The sequence below is a fragment of the Dromaius novaehollandiae genome, chromosome 2 (genome assembly GCF_036370855.1).
Source record: "Dromaius novaehollandiae isolate bDroNov1 chromosome 2, bDroNov1.hap1, whole genome shotgun sequence".
Classification (NCBI taxonomy): domain Eukaryota; kingdom Metazoa; phylum Chordata; class Aves; order Casuariiformes; family Dromaiidae; genus Dromaius; species Dromaius novaehollandiae.
In genome coordinates, this window is record NC_088099.1 from 5,898,815 (window position 1) to 5,914,178 (window position 15,364).

Sequence of the window (15,364 nt, forward strand, 5' to 3'; positions counted from 1 at the left end):
TGACCACATGACACCGCACGTGCGATATGACAATTGGGTGACAATACGACACTCAATATGTCAAGACTGCTTCGACCTTGGCTTTCAGTTGTGTCTCATGATGCAACCTGCTCCATCTTAGAGGTGAGTTGGGAGACAGCCCGCGTCACTGCAGGACACCTGCTTCTGCCTTGGCAATGTCTGCAGCCCTTGAGCCCTTTTAACCACTGGTAATTAATTCAGTTTGAGCCTTTGAGGTGTGGATATAATTCACATTTAATCTGGCAATGGTTTACAACATCACACAGTATTATAGTGAGGAGGAAAAAAAAATCAATGTGTCCAGCAGTGATTACTGCAGCATGACAGAGGCTGGGTAGAGCTAAATGACGCCCAGTTTACAGTGTGCCCAAGGGTTACTAGATCCAGGCTATTTTGGATTAGGAAAAAGATGGGGGAGGGAGCGGACTGGAATTTATTCAAAAGGACATTAACCTCTTTGGTAGCAGCGTGCCAGTCCTCTCCACCACTAGGAAGACTTTTCTAAGTCTTTCTAAGCCCTAGAAAGACTGATTAGCTTTAGAGAAATTAAGCAGAAATTAAATATATCTCCAATTAAATATAAGAAATTAAATATATCTCCAAATTCATGTGTGAGGCAAGTAGTGACAAGTAACTGGACTTTTTCAATTTTTTTCTATTTTTAATAGTTTAACATATTGTTAGTAACATAGCTGGCACTTTGAAAATATATTATTTTATTTCAACAACCTTTAACTCTGTAGTTGTATTTGGAAAAAAAAAGACCTTTTCCCATAAATACTGGATTACTGTTCAAAACACTCCTGCCTGCTTGCACTAAGTTACCCCTGTAGCGCAATTGGGACCAGATCAACATTTAAAATGGTTTCTACTGCCACTTCCTCCATGGTTAAAAAAAAGACATATTTTTTTCTATAAAAACACAAACAAAAAAGATTTATGGCATTAAAAAAAAAAGCCCTACTGTCAGTTCAGTGTATCTCCACTGTCATCTACAAAAGACATTCTCTGAGGTCTCTTTGAGTGGGTTTCACTTTGGGTTAGAGGGAAATCTGCCATTTGGTGGCTTCTTTCTCCTTCACAGACTCCGAGCCAGGCTTTGAACGCACTGCGACCTGGCTGAGAGCCAGGCACACAGGCAGAGTAGTGTTCATGTATTTTTTATTATAATACAAAAGGAAAGTCAAGTTATATAACATGGACCTGTGTAGTGCAGCTTTCTTTTTTAATCTGTAACAGATAAGAGGAGAATTTTTGTCCTTGGTTGGGACTTTATACAGTAAAGGATAACTGGTATCTGAAGTAGTGTGAAGTCAACTGGTATCTGACCACTGGGTTTCAGTGGCAGGGTGTGCTTTTTTGCACAAGTGTTGGGTGTTTTGTCCAGATGTCTGCCCAAACCCAACTCAGCAGCTGTAATTTGCTAAAAATGAATCCCAATGCTCTCGCTAAAAGCGGAATTAAAAATCACACGAATTAAAGTGAACTAAAAACACGCCTGGACTGGCCGAACAGGTACAAAATGATTAATCTCAACAACCCCATTAGGATGTTTCCAGCACATAGAAGAGGGAGGTTCGATGGCTATTTCACACCACGGGCCCTATGGGGCACTGTGTGCTGCTCCGGAGAAGGCACTGGGGATTTGACGGGCTCCTGTTGTAGGCAAAAGTCGCACCAGATGTCGCACACGGAGGTCTTTCGAGGTCTGTAGCGGGATTCACTGCGCCCGGAAAGAGCTGAGCCACTAATCACAGTCCTGGATATCGATGTACACAAAGAGGGTGGAGGAGGAGTAAGGGTCCCCGTTCTTGGTTAGAAGATGGATGTGGCGGTAACCTGGAAGGAGAGAGACAGATGGAAAGCAGCCTTTAGCCCTGTTGGGAAAACATTTACTAACATTTGCATTTGCCAGGGCCCTGCAATAACATTTCCCATTTCTGTAGTTGCTGCTGCCCCTGAGCGTTTTGCTCCTGGTGCCTCCCAGAAAAGGTAGGTCAGACAGGCACGGCTTCTGGCACCAGGAACATAACATGCCCAAGGCCACTGGCAACAGGGGATCCCCTTCCCTCATTAGCTGCTGCTTCCCCAGAGACAGTGCTCAATAGCTGCTCAATAAGCCATTTATCATCTTTTCCAGGCCCCAGGGAGAGGGTGTCTTGAGACCTGCAGTGCAATGGGCTCTGAATGACTCATCCAAGACACAGGAGTTTTTCAAAGAGCTCAAGGGGTGCAAGGAACTGGGAGCAGGTCCTTACCTTGCTTTAGGCTAGTGAAGGGGAGGGTGTACTGCCCGATGAAGTCATTCTTGGTTGACATGTCAAAGTCTTCCACCACAAACCGGACTAGGGCAAGCTCAGGGATCTCTACGTCAAATGTAAACTCTTCGTCCCACTTCGGGTTAAAGCCTGAACAACGTAGACAAGCATAGAGATCAGAGCTGGTCACAGACAAGGATGGAGGTCAGAGATGCTTGCAAATGAGGATGGAAGTCAGAGATGCCTTCAAACTGATGTAACCTTTGCTTGACTGCCAGCTTAGGCTTGCTACCTGATCTTAATAAGTCTTTCATCTTAGGCTGCAACATATCCTAACTTCAGCAGACAAATCCTACATCCACTGTGGACCTCAGCACTCGGGTCTCACCAGCTGATACACAAGGGCGTCTCAAGTAGGCAGTGGCCCAGCAACAAATTTTTACAGCATTTATACTGTGATGGCCCTCTGGTATTTGCAAGTTTATGCCTCACTGACTGCTTGAGGTACTCCCATCCATCACCACTCTGTGCCTCAGTTCCCCTGTTCACAAAAAGGGTTAATGAGGAGTGTCTATCTCTGAAAAACACTATCATGTATGTGGACAAAATGCTTTATGTCTCCCCGTATAAGGGCACTGTCTGAGGCAGCCAGACTAACCCCATTTCAGCTATAATAAGGAACTCGTGATCCAGACTTACAAAGCAAACAAAGCCAAGACCCTCATATCAGATGAGAGGCAAAGCGCAAGCGCCATGCACTCTCTCTCCAGGTCACAGTGAGTGTTTTCTGTAGTTTCAATAAACCGCTCCCCAGAAACACACAGAAGGAGAGGACATCCCTGTTCGAAACCCTGCTGCCATCAGCATAGCCTGTCTGGAGTGAGCGCCCGAGGACAGCAAAACATCAGGCCAAGCCTGATGGTCATGGAGGGTCTGTTGACAATTTGATGGGAAGCAGGGTCCTTCAGATCACCCGAAGGTGCTGAGATGGGTCCATGGGAACACCAGCTCTGGGCTGGCACATTTTATTCTGCCACTCACAGAATTAGATCCACTGGACTGCTCAGATAACACACATCTATCTCTGAATCCCTTTATCCTTGGAAAAAAGTTGCTGATCCCAGGGGAGCAGGAGTCATGAAATCAGCTTAAAAATTATATTTGAAATAATAATAATAAAAAGGAATAAGCAATAAGGCTCTTTTTCCTTCCCTTTCTCAACTTTTAGGGTGCACACAGAACCCAGCCAGAGGCTTGCAGATCTTCTGCACATGCAAGCTTTTCTTTGCAATACATTAAGAGATCCTGTGTTTGTGATGGGTGGCCAAAAAGATGCTTAACAATATGGCATGAGGTAATGGGACTTTAAGGAGGGGAAAAAAAGAACTGCTCTGCAGCAGCAGCCTTACATTTCTTTGAAACCTTCCATTTCAATTATGAAGCCAAGAGGAAGTGTCTCTTTACCTATGAACCCACATGCTTATACGGGGCATCTCCTTTCCTTGTGGTTGTGAGGAGTAAGGTAGGGTTAAACACAAACAGCCTCCCAGCTTCTTCCCTGAGCCCGGCTTCCTCAGGGACCCAAGATCAGCACAAATGACTAATGCGACCTGCAGCATTTGCTGCCTCTCACCTTTGTGGGAAACCAATGGAAAGTCTTTGGCCCTGGGGCAGGAGGTTTCACCATGCTGATATCCATGCAGGATTTTCAGGCACCTCAGAGCCATAGTGAGCAGGCTCAGAGCCAGCAGGCTCCTACAACCTGCACAGCTGAAGCCCAGTTTGTGTCCACAGCCTATGCTTCAGTCCCACTGGCACCGAACCACACGACCTGCTGAAGCATGACCACACATCTGCACCTCATCCCCTTTGGATATGCAGTCCCCTCTCTGCGGCTGCCCCTTTCCTGCACTGGTGGTTTCACGGTTCAGTTCACTTTCCTCTCTGCAGCATTCCCCTTGGTGTCCCTGCAGCCAGCCACAGGCTGGACGCAAGACCAGGGGTGCTGGGCAGCCCTCAGAAGCAGCCTGGCAGGTCTGAAATGCTCCCTGCACGGCCTCTGCTTGAGGCACTACAGAAATAAATGTGGGTGATGGAAATGGCCATGAGCTTTAGGAGCTGAGCCAGACTGGCTCAAACAGGAAAGGAGGAAAAACAGGGAGGAAAGCATACAGCGTCTTTCCTGCACTTGGCTCTTACTCCACACAGAGAAGTAGAGTGTGTGTGTGTGTGTGTGTGCGCGCGCGTGTGTGATCTGTTCTTTGCGAGGAGGATGAGGGCTGATTTCTCAAAGACTGAATCAGCTGCCCAGAGAAGATGGGGAATCTCCATCTTCTTGAATATTCTTTGAGATATTCAAAACTCAGCTGGGCAATACCCTCTGCAACTTGACAACTGAGGCTGGTCCTGCTTTGAGTAGGGGCTGGACAAGCCATCTCCAAGGTCCCTCCCAACCTCAAACTTTTGTGATTCTGTGACTGTTTCAGGATAAAAATCAGCCTCATAGAAACTTTCTTTGGGTAGATCTTAGTGAGGACCAGGGCAGAGCCAGGTGCACAGGGGTAAAGAGCACCTCCAAAGCTCTGGCTCTGAAGTTTTGACAGCCAATATAAAAACAATTCAGGCCAGACTGATGCTGTTTTGTACAGCATTTCTGTGTCTAAACATCTTGGAGGGACAAAAGGTGGATAAACTCCTGAAAGAGATGACCCAGAGGGACATGAATCTGTGGGGCTAGTTAATACCACTGGCAGTCTACAACCAGGCTCCTTGAACTCAGGCAGGCCTGTAGCATCTCATGCATCCCCTCAGCGTGGGCAGGCTTGGATGCACCCAAGGCAGCAGGTCTTGGTGAGGAACACACTGCCATGTGTGATCCTCCAAGGGAGCTCAGCATGGAAGAAATTCCCTTACCATTGTTTTCAATGACTTTGGTCTGTTTCTTGTTGTTGTCCTGTTGAATGCCATGGATCTCAACTGTTACCTTAGGATCAACGATGGAGTTTTTGCTTTTGTTCACCTTGGGCAGCTGCTGACCAGAGATGATCTGCAGAGGAAACAGAGAAAAAAGGCAGGCTGTCAGAAGGAGGGTGGCTCTGTGGCAAAACTTCCCTCTTCTTCTGCAGGGGTGTAGGACCTGTTGTGACTAGTTAGTGCTGGTGTTTTAGGGCCAGCATTGTGACATCCTTCAGAGGAAGCTGTAATAAGCCAAAGCACCTAATGACCATTTCTTCAGCCCAACCGACTGGGCAGGGGGCAGGGAACAGGGAATTTCTCTGTAAGATGCCTGTGTCTTCCCGTACAGTGGATACTGTCATTGACCTCTCCTGGTGCCAAACATTAAATATGGGAATGGGTCCCTAGAGGATGGGTTAGAAATCAGTGGGGTCAGGATAACGTTGCCCAGGTGGGACCAGCAGAAAGATAAGGTACAACCTACAGCCCCCCAAGGTGGATGCTAGTGATGATACAATTTTTCAAATTCTATTCTTACTTTAACCAGAAGCTTCTTCCTTGTCCCCCATGTTCCTTCTGTGATGGATTTTGGATTGAATTTGGTTTGCTCATCCCGGAGGAATTCCGGCTTTAAGACGTACCCAGAAAACCCATTGTCCTGGAACCGACCCTGGTAGACATCCATTTCTGTGCCTGCTGTCTGGAAATTGAGGGCAACTGCAACATAAATAAATAAATTCAGTCACTTCCAAGTAAATCAATGGGAGTCTTTTTATATTCGTTCTGTTCATCCAAAATGGCACTTCATGAATGTAAACATTGGCTTTTCCATCTGCACAGAGCAGTGATATACTCCACCCCTCACAGCCTGCTTCCCCTGAGGATTTCTCACATTCAGCACTGTTAAAGGCAAAAGGAGCTATTACAGCCATCCTGGTTTTCCTCCTGTCTGCCAGTGAGTGCAAAGAGTATCCTGCATTGAATTCATATCGTCTGGTTGAGCAACCTCATCTTTCAAGCAAACCCATTCATTTCTGTGCTGAAGGAATTATCTCCTGCAGTGAACCCAGACAATCCTTCTAAGATTGTTTCTTGGGTGGCTTAGCCTCGCTGTGAAGCCTCCTTTCCAATAGTGACCTCCTTTTGCCATCCTTAGGGCCATCAATGCCTCTGCTGGTTAGACTGGAGAGCTCCTCACTATCTGAACTCTTCATACAGGCGTACAGACACTGTGATCAAATGACACTTTTATTATTACTTGCCCAAAATAGATCAAGCCTCACTGGTGTCCTAACACCAGGCAGATTTCCTGTACCCTTTCCAATTTGCTAACATCCTTTTAAAAGTGTGGATGTCAAAACTGGATTCAGGCTCTGGGAATGGTCTCACTAATATCACATAGGGAGAGACATGGACTCCAGTGCCTACTCCATATTCCACTGACATCTCAAGTGCAGCAATAACCTCTTTAGCCACCTCAAAGAAGGCTCCAGGACAGCTGACAATCTATCTTGGTTCTGGGTCCTAGGCACCCTACAGCACTGGAAGGCCAAAAGCATTTTCAGCCACTCTTCTACTTCTGCACACGCTTTAATGACTGCAGTATATTGGTTTTACTGCAAGTACTCAGGGCTTCCAAAAAATCTTATTTTGAGTGCCCATATATTGGATTCAGGTGCCTGGTTTAAGGCATATAGATCTGGCCTCAGCGTATCCCAAAAGATGTAATACTGCCTGCCAGATATCCTCCCAAGGCCAGACTCATTGCTGGGAGACAGGTCCATAGGTGCTACCCATAGGGCTTGCAGGACCCCGCCGATTCACACACTGCTGGGCATATTCAGCCCACGCAGGTCCACATGGGTGGGGGACAGGGAGCCCTACATCTGCAGCTTCTCTCATCCAACAAGGCAGCATAGACACAGCTGGGAGGTCTCCAGCATCCGCACAGAAGAGAGCCCAGCATGCTAGCTGCTAGCCTGCCCCTTTTTGCTGCACCAGGTTTCCCGGACGAGACCTGCAACATGCTTCACTAAACAGGCTCCAGGACCCTTGCTTTCACAACTTCTTGGAGATATCTATATGCTGCCGGGGTTTCAATGTCCCAGGAGCAGATAAGACACGCTGCTTTGATGACAGGAAACAGCTCAGACCGCAGCTTGCCCCTTGTGGTTATGGTCCTGCCCTAGGGCTTGAGAGATTTAAGTTTTGTTTCCAGCCCTGCCACAGATTTCTGCATGCTCTTGGATAAGTCACTGTATCTCCTGGCTCCCCCCTGCCTCTCCCATTTTAAATGGCAATAACTGTGCTTCCAGAGGCATGCTCTCATTAATTTGCACAAAACGTTCTTCTAACGCTGATGAAGTAGGCCAGAAAATGGCCTATGTAAAGTCAGTGAGCACTGACTGAGGAGCTGATTTCTCCTGGTCACCACTGAGCCTCTCTGCCAGCAAGTGGCTTGAGATCACACATCTACCTCAGTCGAAGCCCCACCACAGCAGGTCACGAGTGTCCTGGCTAGGTTCACCCTCTCCCCACTCTCTGTTGCACCCACCGATCTGGCATCCAACGTTCCACAAATCGACAGGGTTATAGTTGGAAGAATCTGTCCTCCAGCCTGCGGGGTAGATCCGACTCAGGTGCCTGATGTTGTGATGAATAAAACTGTTTCCTATAGAAAAAAAAGAAGAAAATGTCCCTTTCAGTGATGGGGGCTACATTTCTCCCTTCTTAATGCCGCATATACTGCTTCTTTGCCTGGAGGGTCTGGCTGTATGTGAGCTGCCTGTATAAAACGCCCTTCTTGATAATAGCTTCCACGACATAAAGTTATTCTCACTGTTTCTCATCATGACATGCATGGCCAAAGAGACTATGACCTACATCCTTGGGGATGCCATCTCCTCATGCTTGACTACCGCTAACTGTCACTTTATGGGGGACTGGGACAGAGGACAGCCTTTTGCCAGGACATAACATACATACCAGACTCCTGAGCTAGCTTCAGAGCTTTGCTCTCTGAGAACGATGACATCTCATAGAAAGCCCGTGGGTGACTGGGGTCTCCAAAGCCATTGAAATGGACACTCTTGCAGTAGACAACTGTGTCTGACAGCTCCTTGGCCAGCTTCAAGGTGTCACTCTAAAAACAGGAAACCAAGATGTCTGTGGGAAGTTTCTACAGCTCTGCTCAGAAATGCTCATCATGTCACTTCTGGGATCCCTGGGGCTTCTCTTCTCCAGCCTCTCCAGCTGAAAAGGATGCCTGACATCAGCACTCAGCGGCACCTCTGTGCAGAGGGACAGCAGGCTGTCTTTGCCATGTACCTTTTCTTCCATGGAAAATGTTAATCCCTCCACTTGGAGCATCAGTTGGGAACACCACTGACACATTTCACCAGTCCATATACTAGCCTGTCTGATGATAACACCAGCTTCCCAAGCGTTACCATCCAGAATATTTCACTGCATCTGGGTCATCACTCCTTCTGCAGTTATTTACATGTTGTTACGTGAATGGCTATTACAGCTTGGCTATTGGAGCTCACAAGCAGTTAGGGCTGCAAATGTGGGAATAACCCATCTGGCCTTTATTGGAGAGCTAAGAATGGATTTCATACAGCAGATGCTTTGCTGTCCCAATGCCCTTGTTGCATGATGTCCCCCAGATGGATTTTCTCAGTGTGTTGGTGGGATAGCCTTTCTACCGCTTTTGGCATGATCACTTGTATTTCAGCACCAATGGCTTTCTCCAGTAGCTAAGCTTTACAAGTTTATCTTTAGCAATGACTTTCGATGTTGTCATGGTGCCAAGCATGCAGACCTGAAAATAAGGGGTAGGGAATGATGCTTGGACCTCCCTAGAGCTTGGGTCTGTTTGCTTTCAGTGAAGAAGACCCAAGTTGTTTTCACAATGCTCTACTCCACTGCCACATTCATTCGTGCAAGGATTAAGCAAGAGCCACCAGCTCCCATCAGAAAGAAAATAACAAACTTCAAAATAATACACGCTGTTGACTACAGATCAAAGAATGCAATAAACCCTTCAAAGAACGAGTGAGTCAGCAAGGGAAACCACAGAGCAGATTGGATCTGGAGGCAATGTCAATCAGCTTTGACAACAGTGGGATTGAATGCATTTATGCCACCTATGAATCTGGCATATGCCATAAGGTATATGGCTTTCAGAGTGACAGGCAGGATGAAAAATGGGTGTTCTCACATGGGGGAGTGCAACACTGGTGTGAATACTGACCTTTCCCCACAAAAATAGTCATCCCAATTGTTTTGGTAACCTTCCACACTTTCCTCATAGCTCTGTAGCTCTTTCCCCCACGCAGGGCCAGTAAAACATGACCAGTGAGCACACAGGTATCTCCCAAAATGTGAGCAGATAAACACCAGCTTCTGGTAGGGAACAAGGTCATGACGGTCCCCTGACATACAGATGTCTGGAAATGAGACAGAGATGGAGCACACATGTTCTGCCCCATTGCTTCCATAAACACTACAGGGTCTACCCCAGGCAAACAATCCTCCCACCTTGTTTTAGAACAAGAAATCAACCTTCATGCTTGAACGGCTCTGTGAGATCTCAGTGCTTGTTTCTGGGACAGAAATTATTAAGCTGACCAAGGACCAGGACCCTTAGCTCCAATGCTTTCAGTGATTCACTCTACCCTATTCCTAGCTGAGGAGCTGAAACCATACTGGAAATTGGCTGAAATGGGACCAGATTTAAAGTATATTTCAATTGATTGTATTTTCTTTGAGCATGGCACAAAGCCCACCTAGAAAGTGGTTTGCCACCATAAGGCATGAAATAGGCAAAAAGGTGGGATCTCCCCAGAACTTCAAAACCTTCTGCAATAGGCAAAAATCTAGTTTATAGCTCTTTCTCCCTCTCTGGGTCTCCCATGTTCAGGAACTCAGTTATGTCTTTGACTCACCTTCCCCTTCTGCTCTACTTCAGTCTTTACAGATTCATCTTCCATTTCAGCTGCTTCATCTTCATCAGAGACATCTTCAGCCTCCAGGTTATTGTTCCCATTTGTTCCAGTGGGGTCCTCTTGCCTGCTCAGCTTCTTCCCTTTTACAAGGATCTTCCCTTTTAATTGCTGCATCAGGAAACATTGACAAAACACCTGACAGTTAGAAAAGATTCTGGCCTGCTCTGAAGGAGCAAGAGATAACAGCTCCTGAGCTGTAATCAGGGCCAGGGCCATCTGGGGTTTCATCAGTCGCTGATTATTATCCACAGATACAGGTAAAAAGTAGGTCTGTTCTTCCTCTGAGGCTTTTCTCTGCCTTTGGCCAACCCCTGACACCACAGCCATGATTATGAAAACCCCAGATAGCCCATTGATGCCCCTCTGGTACAGACCATCCATTCCATCAACAGGATGATCTAAACATAAGTGCTATTAAAGGTCAGAAAAAGATCTTATTTTTTCAAAATTGGATGTGGCCCAGTGAGCCAGGGCAAGTCTGGAGGTCTGGACTCATGGGAGGTATTCATGGCACCATCATTGACCCTCTGTATGGATATGAACCAGCCTCTGCAATGTATATATGCAATGGGTATAAACACTGTACAACTTGGGAAACTGAGATCCATGCAGGGATTGAAGCAGTACAGCCCTGTGCATCACTAGGCTGTTTAATGGGGAGAGGTTCATTAAGTTCTGGACAGGTGCCTTGTGCCTAGCACACATTGCATTTTAATATGTACAGGAGCTTGTAGGTGAAACCCAAGGGCGCTGACAACCTAAGGAACCATTCCCAAACCATACCCTTCCCAAAGACATCTCCTCTTCTGTGAGGGACTCCTCCATCACTGCTACCGTGGTGGACACAAACAATAACCCTGGCAGCATTAGGGGCTTAAAAGGCATTTTAGAAGCAACAGTTGTAGAGATCAGCTGCTGAGAAGTGATATTAAGCAGGAAGCAGCAGGAGGCCTGTGAGTGAGCGTGCATGCCTGGTACCCTACTGAAAAGGACCTGCAGGGGATTTGCTTTCTCCTCGCCCACTTCCATAACTTCAAGGGGAGCATTGAAGCTTTTGCACAGCTCAGCCAGGCTGCCTTTAAACAAAACAAAACGTTGGGTGCTGGGTGCTCAGCCTGCATAGATCAGCATGTGCCAGTGTAACACAGCTGGCTGCTCATCTAATCCAAGGAGCACTGATTCTTGTGCTGAATCAGCTCTCTCCAGCCTCTTCCAATATCTACATGAAACCTTCAGGTGAAGTGGAAAAACAGTATGACTTCAGTGCCAAGAACATGCCAATAGCACGTGGTGCCCTCATGCAAACATACCACCACCGTGGCCCAGAACTTGCACTGGATCTGACTGCAGAAGGAAGGCTGAACCCTTGAGAGGGCTGACTGAACCCAAGTGAGGCAGCAGCAATACTGGCAACAGGGAGCAGTACTGAAAAGGGTGAATGCCCAGAGGACTGGGGTATGCCTCAAAATCAGTTAATTCAGCCCAGGAGCATGCCTAGGCGCCGCTGCTTCCAGTCAAGACAGTGGGAAGTCTACTGTGATTCCCACTGGCACATGGATGCTTTTGGTACTCCTGGCTATGGACGGTGTTGCTTATTCCAGCAAAATGCAATCTCAGAATTAGCCAATACAATCCCTCGGTCTCTGTGTAACACGTTCTCCCTTCTCTCAGTGACATCCTATATTTGCCCCTTCCACCGCAGCAAAAGCAACAAGCCCCACTGTTCTCAAATGACAGGGCTGTGCAAAACCAAGGATCTTTGTTAAAGCAACATGGATTTCTGAAGAACGCTACTCCCTCTTTGTGGGTGCAAGCAAATTGCATCATGTCTCAGCAGACCAGCCTGACTCCTCACTACCCAGCCAAGCTATGCATAAAGTTTGGTTTGAGCTGAAATCTGACCCTGGCACCTGCAGAAGCAGCCAAGAGCATTTTCCTTCAGCTACCACAAATGATGTGTTTACTTTGGAGCACTTTCCCTGTCACTCAAAAGCTGCACAAAGGCATCTGGGAAGCAGCTACTGATTACTGGGCAATGACTGATTGGAAGAAAAGGTCGAAAGGAGCATTCAGAGTATAGCAACGTCCTCCTCCCCACACCCAGACAATCCTCAGCCAGACCAGCTCCTCAGCCCTCCTCTGAGCAGTGCTTTGCCCTGCTTCTTCACATGCACAGACGGGAGATGTAATGGCTCATCTTCAGGTTTCACTTCAAAACCGCCAGTCTGTGGATTGCATCCACATCCCATCCTTCCTGCTCCCAGGATCCAGCTCTTCTCTGTCCTTCCACAACACCCACTGGCAGCTGGTGAAAGCCAGCTCTCTGCAATTTCCCAGGCTCCATTCAAAGCTTTGGATAGGCTGGCCTGGGGGGGTGAGTTGGTGGGGGAACCTAGAGAAGCACTGCTGCTCCTTCGCAGGCTGTAGACAGCACCCTGCTACACACTGTCATTCTCTGCTTCTGCTTTCTCATGTCACCTAAGAGTGTTTCAATAACTTTACCACACCTCATTTCACAACTTAGCAGTAAAAAACTAGGGATAAAAGGTGTTTGGAGCAGATCATTTGATTCACTGTTACCAAATGGAGTACTAACCCTTTTCAAGTTATTACAATTTAAGACAGACTATCTGTCCAGTAAGTGGGAGGTGTAATTTCCAGCACAGACCTACCCTAGGTGTCTGAGTGACATCAGCAGGGACAGCACAGCAAGGTGGCCTTCACCTCAGCCCTTAACCACAGCCCACACCAGAGCTGCCAGCAGTGGGTCCTCAGTGCTGCTCTTACCCAGGGACACTGGTCAGCCTGGGCTGTTAGACAGGATGCTCAGTACGGTGATTACAGTGGTCCCCTCTGGCCTTGAAATCTAAGGGAGTCCTGTTGCATTGCAAAGGTTTAATATCCCCCATTGCGGGTGACTCCCATTGTGCCTATGAGGGAGAGCAGTCCATGCACCACCAGACCCAAGAAAAGATGCGTTAGGTTACTGGTTCCCATCCAATCTCCTTTCTGAGGGGTGAGATTCACTCCAAAACATTATTTTCATCTCCATTTCCTGCAGAAGGTGCTGCCCTATAGCAGCATTGCACGGAATCCGCCTTGCAGAAGCTGCCAGTGCTAAGCATTGTCCTCCCTCATTTAATATGGGTAGCAGGAAGCAAAGTCCTAAATTTCATTTCAGTTTTGGGGGGTAAAAGTTAAAGGGCACGCTAACGTGGGTGACAGTGTTGTGGGTGTTTACTACAGGCCACCTGATCAGGAAGAGGAGGTTGATGAGGCCTTCTACAGACGGCTGGAAGTAGCCTCATGATCACAGACAGGTGTCAAGAGGATGGGGCCAGACTCTTTTCAGTGGTGCCCAGTGACAGGACAAGAGACAACGGGCAAAAACCGAAACACAGGAAGTTCCATTTGAATGAGAGGAAAAATTTCTTTACTGTGATGGTGGCTGAGCACTGGAACAGGTTGCCCAGAGAGGTTGTGGAGTCTCCTTCTCTGGATATATTCAACAACTGTCTGGATGGGGTCCTGCGCAATGTGCTCTAGGTGACCCTGCTTGAGCAGGGGGGTTGGACTAGATGATCTCCAGAGGTCCCTTCCAACCTCGACCATTCTGTGATTCTCTGATTCAGAGCTTATGTCCTTTAACAAGGTTTTAAATCAATAAATACACACAGGCAGAAGCATAAACACACACTCGTTCTAGCTCTCTTGGTTTTCCTTCACACGATATTAAGCATTTCTGGCCTAACTTAGCCTGAGGGGAAAGACAGTAAGTTCATCAGTTCAGCTCTGTTGAGCAGATCCTTTGTTTCAGGGAGAAGCATGAGCAGTCCCAAAATACTTAGCAAATATTCTCCAAGTAGGCCATAAAGCTATTCCAACTGCCTGTGGAAAGCACTAGGTCAAACACAACCAAAGACAATGGGAATGGCTACAAGGACACTGGACCAAGAACGTATAGTATGGTGATTGCTGGAATAGAGGCAGCTCTTGACCTTTCTTATATAACCTCAAAGTCTTACTGCCTTAGCTCTCTGCCTGCAGAGCTTCCTTGCGTGACCACCTTTTCTACTGCATGCCAAGCAAGCTCAGCTTTGCAAGTGCAATGATTCCGACACCAGGCTTTGCTCCCTTTGAGAGTCTGGGATCTGAGGCATGGCAACCATCTTAAATGAAAGCACCATTTATTTTATCAGAAGCAGCAAAGCCACTAAAAGCAGCGCATTTTAAAAGATCTGCACACATGTGTTCATGTTACCTGAAAGTATCTCACTGATTTCCAACTTTAATCTTGGTGGGAGTGGAAGTTTGTTAAGGGGATCCACCTCATGACATTTTCTGTGCTTTCAAGACCTCCTTTAGAGTAAACATAGAAAACTAAACATTTCTGGGGTGTGATTCATCTGGTCTATTTAGTCAACCACTTAGGAGGAGGTGAGCCACACCTCAGACTCCCCTGGTTCTATTAACTAGTTCTCAAAGGGAGCCCAAAGTGACTTGCTCAAGGACATGGATACACACGGTCTGAGCAGTGCCACCTTACACCCTGCTCTCAGGATAAAGAAATCCATTTCAGAGAAGCTGTGAGGATTAACAAGTTCATGTTAATAAGGAGACATGTAGTCCAGATGCACTAACTCATACCACACCTCCATCTGTGGATGTCCAGCTCTAGGCCTGAAAGCCACACTCACTCTGAGTGAGCACAGCGTATGTCTTACTGGGGTGTTTCCACCCAACAGCCTCAGTCTATGGTGTAAAAGTAAACTGAGTAGATGGCTCTTGGGGCCAACTGCTGACTTAGAGACCTGCTACTGAAGCTGGTTGGGACTTTGCTGAACCAAATCTAGAGGCATTTGCTCCACTGCTATGAGCGCAGTGCAGGGCAGGGCACCACCCCGGTATTCAGATGGGTTGTGCTGAGCCCTGTAATGCCACTGCTACACTGGAAACAGCCCCTGAGCTCAGTGGCTCGAAGCAATGCTGAATAGGGCCACCAGAAGCAGCAATGGATGTGATCAGTGGGACGGCTGGTGGGATGGTGGAGGTATGGGATGGCAGAGTCCGCAGCCCCAAGCCTTTCTACAGGGGGATGGGGAGACAGAGCCCGTCCAAGGT

The 15,364-nt window shown here is 47.3% G+C and overlaps 1 protein-coding gene across 2 annotated transcripts in view; it reads right to left on the minus strand.

The window, feature by feature from the left end:
* Positions 1-237: 237 nt before the first annotated feature.
* PLCD1 (phospholipase C delta 1) overlaps positions 238-15,364 on the minus strand; it is a 60,541-nt gene continuing 45,414 nt past the window's right edge. For both annotated transcript variants that reach the window (XM_026096556.2, XM_026096545.2), the window contains 7 exons: positions 10,184-10,351; positions 8,220-8,376; positions 7,789-7,905; positions 5,773-5,951; positions 5,193-5,325; positions 2,280-2,429; positions 238-1,860 (listed from right to left, as the gene is read on the minus strand). In XM_026096556.2, the coding sequence (XP_025952341.1) occupies positions 1,769-1,860; positions 2,280-2,429; positions 5,193-5,325; positions 5,773-5,951; positions 7,789-7,905; positions 8,220-8,376; positions 10,184-10,351 (996 nt within the window). In that variant the 3' untranslated portion in view covers positions 238-1,768. The remainder of the gene's footprint in view (positions 1,861-2,279; positions 2,430-5,192; positions 5,326-5,772; positions 5,952-7,788; positions 7,906-8,219; positions 8,377-10,183; positions 10,352-15,364) is intronic.